The sequence below is a fragment of the Anolis sagrei genome, chromosome 11 (assembly GCF_037176765.1).
Source record: "Anolis sagrei isolate rAnoSag1 chromosome 11, rAnoSag1.mat, whole genome shotgun sequence".
NCBI classification, from domain to species: domain Eukaryota; kingdom Metazoa; phylum Chordata; class Lepidosauria; order Squamata; family Dactyloidae; genus Anolis; species Anolis sagrei.
In genome coordinates, this window is record NC_090031.1 from 25,147,128 (window position 1) to 25,156,760 (window position 9,633).

General features: G+C 46.5%; 1 protein-coding gene across 4 annotated transcripts in view; it reads right to left on the bottom strand.

Moving 5' to 3' along the window:
* The window catches only part of COL26A1 (collagen type XXVI alpha 1 chain), a 97,711-nt gene that overhangs the window by 73,336 nt on the left and 14,742 nt on the right, over window positions 1–9,633 (bottom strand). For 3 of the 4 annotated variants that reach the window (XM_067472049.1, XM_067472051.1, XM_067472048.1), the window contains exon 1: window positions 5,265–5,526. The exons of the other annotated variant lie outside the window; for it this stretch is intronic. In XM_067472049.1, the coding sequence (XP_067328150.1) occupies window positions 5,265–5,410 (146 nt within the window). In that variant the 5' untranslated portion in view covers window positions 5,411–5,526. Of the gene's footprint in view, window positions 1–5,264; window positions 5,527–9,633 lie in introns of those variants that run through there. 4 annotated transcript variants of the gene reach the window in all.

A 9,633-nucleotide genomic window follows, 5' to 3' on the forward strand; every position in this document is an offset into this window, starting at 1 on the left:
CAGGTTAACTAACTTTCCCTATGTTTTTAGGACACAACCAATTAGGAAATAACATTGATAGCCCAGGAACATGTTACATTGTATAATCTGGATCAATGGGGAAACCAGATCAGTTTGAGAACACACCGAAGCCTTCAACGTTGTTGTTGCTACAATCAGTTCCAAGAGGAGCCGGTGGTATTTCTTGGTCAAAGTGCTCTTGAATTGTGAGAAGCGAAGAGAAGAGCGTGGCATGAACTTGTGAACCGAGGTAGCTCATAACTCATCCTCCTCATCATTGGCAGCAGGAGGAAATCCAGCACTTGAGTTTTGTTTACACAAGCCAGAGCCTCCAACTTCCATTGACAGGAATTGAGACATTGTTCTTGTGAATTCCAGGCTGGGGTTTCCTCTGGATGCTTTGCTCCACAAAATGCATGGCTTCCTTCCAACAAAGGTTTGCTGGGGGCTGTTTGTGAGCCAAAGAAATGGAGGAAAGACTCTCTAGATCCATGTTTCTCAACCTTCCTAATGCTGCGACCCCTTAATCCAGTTCTTCATGTTGTGGTGAACCCCAACCATAACATTATTCTCATTGGTACTTCATAACTTGAATTTAGCTGTTGTTATTTATTTATTTATTTACTTTATTTGTATACCGCACTATCTCAGCCCGTAGGCGACTCAGTGCGGTTTACAACAGGTCAATATACAAAGTGCATAGCATTAGCATTAACATTTAAACAGTCACTAAAGCAGTTAAAACAATACAACAATACATCAGTAAATCAACATAACATCAATATATCCAAATAACTAAGCCATCACGTCTCATCAGTAAAGTCATAATCCGATCTCCTCATCCATTATTCCAGTTCCAAACTCAGTCAATTGATTGCACTGCTTAATTGAATGCCTGTTCAAAGAGCCAGGTCTTCACTCTTCTCCTGAACACCAGCAGGGAGGGAGCCGATCTAACATCTGCAGGAAGGGCGTTCCACAGCCGAGGGGCCACCACTGAGAAGGCCCTGTCTCTCGTCCTCGCCAGCCGTGCTTGTGAGGCTGGCGGGATTGAGAGCAGGGCCTCCCCGGACGATCTTAATGTCCTAACTGGTTCATAGGGAGTGATGCGTTCGGACAGATAGGTCGGGCCAGAACCGTTTAGGGCTTTAAAGGCTAAAGCCAGCACTTTGAATTGTGCCCTGTAGCAAATTGGCAGCCAGTGGAGCTGGCGCAGCAGAGGAGGGGTGTGCTCCCTGAGTGCCGCTCCTGTTAACAACCTGGCTGCCGATCGTTGGACCATTTGTAGCTTCTGAGCCGTCTTCAAAGGCAACCCCACGTAGAGAGCGTTGCAGTAATCTATACGGGATGTAACCAGTGCGTGGACTACTGTGGCCAAGTCCGACTTCCCAAGGTATGGGCGCAACTGGCGCACAAGTTTCAATTGTGCAAATGCTCCCCTGGTCACCGCTGAAACCTGGGGTTCCAGGCTCAGCGATGAGTCCAGGATCACACCCAAGCTGCGAACCTGCGTCTTCAGGGGGAGTGTAACCCTGTCCAACACCGGCTGTAACCCTATACCCTGTTCGGCCTTACGACTGACCAGGAGTACCTCTGTCTTGCCTGGATTCAGTTTCAATTTGTTCGCCCTCATCCAGACCGTTACAGCAGCCAAGCACCGGTTCAGGACCTCGACAGCCTCCTTAGTAGCAGGTGGGAAGGAGTGACAGAGTTGGACATCATCTGCGTACAGATGACACCGTACCCCGAAACTCCGGATGATCTCACCCAACGGCTTCATGTAGATGTTAAACAACATGGGAGACAAGATCGAACCCTGAGGAACCCCACAAGACAATGGTTGTGAGGTAGAACAGGTGTCTCCCAATAACACCTTCTGAGATCGACCCTCGAGGAAGGACCGGAGCCACTGCAGGACAGTTCCTCCAAGGCCCATTCCCGTGAGGCGTCCCAGAAGGATACCGTGGTCGACGGTATCGAAGGCCGCTGTTATGAACCGTAATGTACATATCAGATATGCAGGATGCATTTTCATTCATTGGACCAAATACTCAATATGCTGGTGGGTTTGGGGGGATTGATTTTGTCATTTGGGATTTGTAGTTGCTGGGATTTCTAGTTCACCTACAATAAGAGAGCATTCTGATCTCCAACAATGATGAAATTGAACAAAACTTGGCACACAGAACTTCCAACAGAAAATACTGGAAGAGTGTGGTGGGCATTGACCTTGAGTTTTGGAGTTGTAGTTCACCTCCATCCAGAGAGCACTGTGGACTTCAGCAATGATGGACTTTATGTCCTGCTGAAGATTGTGGGAGGATGGATCACAGGTGATGGGATTTACAGTGACTTCACCCACTTCCACAGACCACTACAACTCTTCACAAATTACAGGCCTGGGCCAAATTTACTACACAGACTCTCCATGATGCACTTTATGGTTGGGGGAGGATGAACCAGGGATGATGGGATTTCACTCACTTCAAGAAACCACCACAACCCTCACAAATGATATACCTTTGGCACCCAGATTCCCTATGCTACACTTTTTGTCCGGTGAGGTTTGGGGTGGATGAACCACAGACAATGGGATTTGTAGTACCTTTACCCACTTTCCTGTGACTCCCACAAATGACGGGCCTGGACCAAACCTGGAACACAGAACCGTGATGGCCAACAGAACATACTGGAAGCGTTTGTGGAGGGACCAACCCACCTGCGTGGGAGTTGTAGTTCATCCTGCATACAGAGCACTCTGAACTCCACCAATGACGGATCTGGACCAAACATAGCACAAAGAACCCTGGTGACTAACTGAACATGCTGGAAGAGTTCGGGGAAAGACTAGCCCACCCAGGTGGGAGCTGTAGTTCACCCTGTATCCAGAGAACATTCAGAAGCCCCCAATGGTGTATCTGAAACACACCTGGCACACAGAACCCTGATGGTCAACAGAACATACAGGAGAGGTTGGGGAGAGAATGATCCACCCACATGAGAGTTGTAGTTCACCCTGCACCCAGAGCACTCTGAACCCCATCAATAACATATCTGGACCAAACTTGGCACACAGACCCAACATGCCCAACTGTGAAAACAGGCGGAGTTTGGGGATGATTGCCCTCGGAATCTGGGAATTTTAGTTCACCTACATTCAAAGAAACTGTGATCCCCACTGACAATAGACCACGACCAAACTTGGCACAGAAGCCCCATGACCAACTGAACATACAGCAGGGGTTTGTGGGAATTGACCTTGATTTTGGGAGTTGTAGTTCACCTCCATCCAGAGAGCACTGAACCCAGCCGGCATTGGATCTGGACCAAACTTGACACACAGACCCAACATGACCAACCGTAAATACTTCCAGGGTTTGGGGGTGACTGCCCTTGGCATATGGGAGTTGTAGTTCACCCTTATTCCAAGAGCAGTGAACCCAGCCATCGATGGATCTGGACCCCACTTGGCACACACACCCAACATGACCAACCATAAATACTTCTAGGGTTTGGGAGTGACTGCCCTTGGCATATGGGAGTTGTAGTTCACCCTTATCCAGAGAGCAGTAAACCCAGCCATCGATGGATCTGGACCCCACTTGGCACACACACCTAACATGGCCATCTGTGCATACAGGCCTGGTTTGGGGAGGATTGATCCATGATTCTGGGAATTGTAGTTCACCTACATCGTTATACATTTTCTAATGGGAGAGACAGATAGCACGTTTTGCCATAGTTTTTCCATCAATCATCATTGAGTATCAACCCATTCAACAGAGTTTGTGGCAGCCACAAAAACCACAAAGCTTCTGGAGAACAACTTTCTAAGTAAGAACATCATGATGAAACAGGAATAACACTTTCAAACCAGGAACAGAACATCTGCCAACTGGAAGGGGCCCCTCAAGGCCATCCAGCCCACCCCCACTTTATTCTGCCAGGTAGAGAGGCCCCTTGCCTTCCTCCAGGTGAGATCTGAGCAAAGGAGGGGAGATGCACCTTCCCCTCATGGGGTCCCTCTTTCTTTCTTCCCTTTCCCTTCCTTTTTCCCTTTCATTCATTCATTCATTCATTCATTCATTCATTCCCCTTTCCTTTCTTTCTTTTGTTCATTCTTTCTTCCCTCCTTTCCTTTTCCCCTTTCCCTTCCTCTTTCTTTCTTCCTTGCTTTCTTTCTCTCTTTTTTTACTGTTTCCCTCTTTCATTCATTCATTCATTCGTTCTTTCTTTTCCATTCCCTTCATTTTGCCTTTCCTTTCTCCTTTCCTTTCTTTCTCCCCTCTTTTCCTTTCCTTTCCCCTCTTTTCTTTCTTTCCTCCTTTCATTTCCTCTCTTTCTTCTCTCCTTTCCTCTCCTCCTTTCTTTTCTCCTTACCTTCTTTCCCCCTCTCTCTCTTTCCTCCTTTCTTTTCCTTTCCCTTCTCCTTTCTTTCTTTCCCCCTCTCTTTCTTCACCCCTCTGATTTCTCTTCCCTTCCAGTTTGCTTTTTCATTTATTCTTTCTCCCTTCTTTTCCCTTCTCCTTCCCTTCTTTCTCTCTCTCTTCCCTCCTTTCCTTCTTTCTTCCCCCTTTTCCTTATCTTCCCCTTCCAGTTTTCCATTTTTATTCATTCATTATTTCTTCCCTTATTTCCCTTCCCTTCTATCACTCTCTTTCTTCCCTTCTTTCTCTTTCTTTCCCTCTTTCCTTTCTCTTCTTTCAGTTTTTCTTTCTTTTCTCCTTTCGTTTCCTTCCTTTCTTTCTTTCTTTCTCGCTCTCTCCCCTCCTTTCCGTTTTTCTTTATTCCCTCCTTTCTGTTCCCTTCTCCTTTCCTTTTTTTTCTCCCTCTCTTTCTTCCCTCCCTCCTTTCTTTCTTTCTTTCTTTCTTTCCCCCTTTCCTTTCCCTTCTCCTTCCCTTCTTTCATTCTCTCTCTTTCTTTACTCCTTTCCTTCCCCTTCCCCTTCCTTTCTCTCTTTTTCTTTCCTCCATTCCTTTCCTTCTTTCTTCCCCCTTTCCCTTCTTCTTCCCCTTTCTCTCTCTTTCTCCCCTCCTTTCATTTCCTTCCCCTTTCCTTCTTTCTTTCCCCATTCTTTTCCCTTCTTCTTTCCTTCTTTCTCTCTTTCATCCCTCTTCTCCTTTCCTTTCTTTCTTTCTTTCTTTCTTTCTTTCCCCCTTTCCTTCCCCTTCTCCTCCACTTCTTTCTCTCTCTCTCTCTCTGTCTCTCCTTCTTCTCTCTTCCCCTTCCTTTCCTATTCCCTCCTTCCCTCTCCCTCACTCACCGTCCTGGGGGGGCTCCGGGCGAGGAGGGGCCTGCCTGCTCGGGGAACCCATGGGCCGGGAACTGGTAGAGGAACCCCGTCCCGGAGGAGAACCCCAAGAGGCAGCATCCACAGCAGCAGCAGAACAAGAGCACCAGGGACATCATGGAAGGCAGGCAAAGCAAGGAAAGAAGGAAAGCGAGAGGGGGGTCCCTGGGATGGAAGGAGGGATGGAAGGATGGAGGGGCCTTTCCCACTCAGCAGAGCCTGGAAAGGAAAGGAAGGAAGGGGCGGGGGTGGGTGGGTGTGGGGGGGGGCGCAGGGTTAACCCCTTCTGGGCCAAAAGACCACCGAAAGCCGGCATCCAGCAGGAGTCAATCCCAGGCAAGACCCCCAATTGCCAGCCACTGCAAGAAGAGCACTGAAGCCACAGCAACAACCTGGGGTCCTCCTTCTGTTGGGCTCTTCACAAGAGTGAGTCCCTTGCAGGCAGAATTGCGATCCCTGTCTGCAACTATGTGGAAAGCACAACTTAGGATGACTGTTCATTGAGTTGCAAAAATCCGACTTACGAGCAACTCCAAGTAAATGACAGAGGGGCTGACATCACAGGAAGGGGATTTTATACTGCGTGTAACTACTATTATTATATTATGTTATTCATATTATTATATTATATACGGTAGAGTCTCGCTTATCCGATCTTCACTCATTCAATGTTCCATATTATCCAACGCAGTCTTCCTCCCACCTGGATCCACAGCTGTTTCAATACATTGCAATGTTTTCATGCACAGTTCGTAAATCCAGTAGAGTCTCATTTATCCAACATTCGCTCATCCAACATTTTGCATTATCCAATGCAGTATGCCTCCTGCTCGGATCCACAGCTGTTTCAATACGTTGCAATTTTTTGGTGCTCAATCCAGTAAAGTCTTGCTTATCTGACCTTCGCTCATCCAACCTTCTGTATTATCCAGTGCAGTCTTGCTTATCCAATTTTCGCTCAACCAACGTCCCATATTATCCAACGCAGTATGCCTCCCACCTGGATCCACGGCTGTTTCAATATGTTGCGATGTTTTGTTGCTCAATTCGGAAATCTAGTAGAGTCTCGCTTATCCAACCTTTGCTCATCCAACGTTCTGTATTATCCAGTGCAGTCTGCTTATCCAATTTTTGCTCATCCAACGTCCCATATTATCCAACGCAGTATGCCTCCCACCCGGATCCATGGCTGTTTCAATATGTTGCGATGTTTTGGTGCTCAATTCAGAAATCTAGTAGAGTCTCGCTTATCCAACCTTTGCTCATCCAACGTTCTGTATTATCCAGTGCAGTCTGCTTATCCAATTTTTGCTCATCCAGCGTCCAATATTATCCAACGCAGTATGCCTCCCACCCGGATCCACGGCCGTTTCAATATGTTGCGATGTTTTGGTGCTCAATTCGGAAATCTAGTAGAGTCTCGCTTATCCAACCTTTGCTCATCCAACGTTCTGTATTATCCAATGCAGTTTGCTTATCCAATTTTTGCTCATCCAACGTCTCATATTATCCAACGCAGTATGCCTCCCACCCGGATCCATGGCCGTTTCAATATGTTGCGATGTTTTGGTGCTCAATTCGGAAATCTAGTAGAGTCTCGCTTTCCAACCTTCGCTCATCCAACGTTCTGTATTATCCAATGCAGTCTGCTTATCCAATTTTTGCTCATCCAACGTCCCATATTATCCAACGCAGTATGCCTCCCACCCGGATCCATGGCCGTTTCAATATGTTGCGATGTTTTGGTGCTCAATTCGGAAATCTAGTAGAGTCTCGCTTCTCCAACCTTCGCTCATCCAACGTTCTGTATTATCCAATGCAGTCTGCTTATCCAATTTTTGCTCATCCAACGTCCCATATTATCCAATGCAGTATGCCTCCCACCCGGATCCATGGCCGTTTCAATATGTTGTGATGTTTTGGTGCTCAATTTGGAAATCTAGTAGAGTCTCGCTTATCCAACCTTCGCTCATCCAACGTGCTGTATTATCCAATGCAGTCTGCTTATCCAATTTTTGCTCATCCAACATCCCATATTATCCAACGCAGTATGCCTCCCACCTGGATCCATGGCCGTTTCAATATGTTGCAATGTTTTGTTGCTCAATTCGGAAATCTAGTAGAGTCTCGCTTATCCAACCTTCGCTCATCCAACCTTCTGTATTATCCAGTGCAGTCTTGCTTATCCAATTTTTGCTCATCCCACGTCCCATATTATCCAATGCAGTATGCCTCCCACCCGGATCCATGGCTGTTTCAATATATTGTGATGTTTTGGTGCTCAATTCGGAAATCTAGTAGAGTCTCGCTTATCCAACCTTCGCTCATCCAACGTTCTGTATTATCCAATGCAGTCTGCTTATCCAATTTTTGCTCATCCAACGTCCCATATTATCCAACGCAGTATGCCTCCCACCTAGATCCACAGCTGTTTCAATATGTTGCGATGTTTTGGTGCTCAATTCGGAAATCTAGTAGAATCTCGCTTATCCAACCTTCGCTCATCCAACGTTCCGTATTATCCAAAGCAGTATGCCTCCCACCCGGATCCACAGCTGTTTCAATACATTGTAATGTTTTCGTGCTCAATTCGTAAATCCAGCAGAGTCTCATTTATCCAACCTTCGCTCATCCAACGTTCTGCATTATCCAATGCAGTATGCCTCCCACCCGGATCCACAGCTGTTTCAATATGTTGCAATGTTTTGATGCTCAATCCAGTAAAGTCTTGCTTATCCAACGTTCTGTATTATCCAATGCAGTCTGCTTATCCAATTTTCGCTCATCCAACGTCTCATGTTATCCAACGCAGTATACCTCCCACCTGGATCCACAGCTGTTTAATACATTGCAGTGTTTTTGTGCTTAATTCGGAAATCTAGTAGAGTCTCGCTTATCCAACCTTCACTCATCCAACGTTCTGTATTATCCAATACATCCAGTGTATTATCCAGTGCTTATCCAATTTTCGCTCATCCAACGTCCCATATTATCCAATGCAGTATGCCTCCCACCTGGATCCATGGCTGTTTCAATATGTTGCGATGTTTTGGTGCTCAATTCGTAAATCAGAAGAGTCTCGCTTATCCAACCTTCACTCATCCAACGTTCCGTATTATTCAGTGCAGTCTGCCTCCCGCCTGGATGCACAGCTGTTTCAATACACTGCAATGTTTTGGTGCTAAATTCATAAATACAGTAATTACTACATACCTTTACTATGTTTTGAACTGCTTTTTCTGTCAGTTTGAATAGAGGGGCTGAGACCACGAGAAGGGAGATGGACCTTCTATTGTGTATTATTCGTGGTATTATTTTATTTTATACACTAGCTGTCCCCTGCCACACACTGCTGTGGCCCAGTGTGGTGATCTGGAAAATAAAGTAATGAGAAAGTGTTGGTTTCTAATTTATGTAATGTCTTTCTGCTTCTGGGTAAACAGAAGTATCCTCAGAGGTAGGGAGGTCTGTTGGAACTAGGAAAAAGGTCGGCCCCTTCTTCCTTTTGCCTTCCACTTTCCCCGGCATGATTGTCTTCTCTAGGCTTTGCTGTCTCCTCATGATGTGGTCAAAGTACTTCAACTTTGTCTCTAGTCTCCTTCCCTCCAGTGAGCAGTCGGGCTTTATTTCCTGGAGGATGGACTGGTTGGATCTTCTCACAGTTCAAGGCACTCTCAGCACTTTCCTCCAACACCACAGCTCAAAAGCATTGATCTTCCTTCGCTCAGCCTTCCCTAAGGTCCAGCTCTCACATCCGTAGGTTACTACAGGGAATACCATGGCTTTGACTATGCGGATCTTTGGGAGGTGTTAGCTGGCCCTGACTGTTTCTTGTCTGGAATTCCCCTATTTTTGAGTGTTATCCTTTATTTACTGTTATGATTTTAGAGGTTTTTTGATATTTTGTTCATTTTAATAGTTGCCTCCTTTCTGTTGAAATCGCCCACCTGCTTCTTGTGGATTTCAGTGGCTTCTGACATGGTGGCTGTCCAAGTGGTTCAGACTCTGTAAGCTAGCTGGCGATTTCGGACAATGTGCAGCGGGAAGTTGCTGCCAACTGTGGGAGAAATAAGGTTGAACTCTGTGAAAGCCACAGCATGGCTATCAGCCTCATCCCAGTAGACTCAAATCAAGGAAAAGCTGTATGAGAACTACAACTCCTCTTGGTGTCCCCCCCCAGCCACAGCAAGGGTGTCCCTCTGGGCAGCTCAACCAGGAAACCCCAACTGGATGCCCCCCACGAGGGAGGGTCTTCCTCCAGGGGCAAACCAAGAATAGGCAATGTGGAAGTCCTTGAACAGACTAGAAGTGGAGTGGGCAAATCAAAAGACAACCTGGCCAA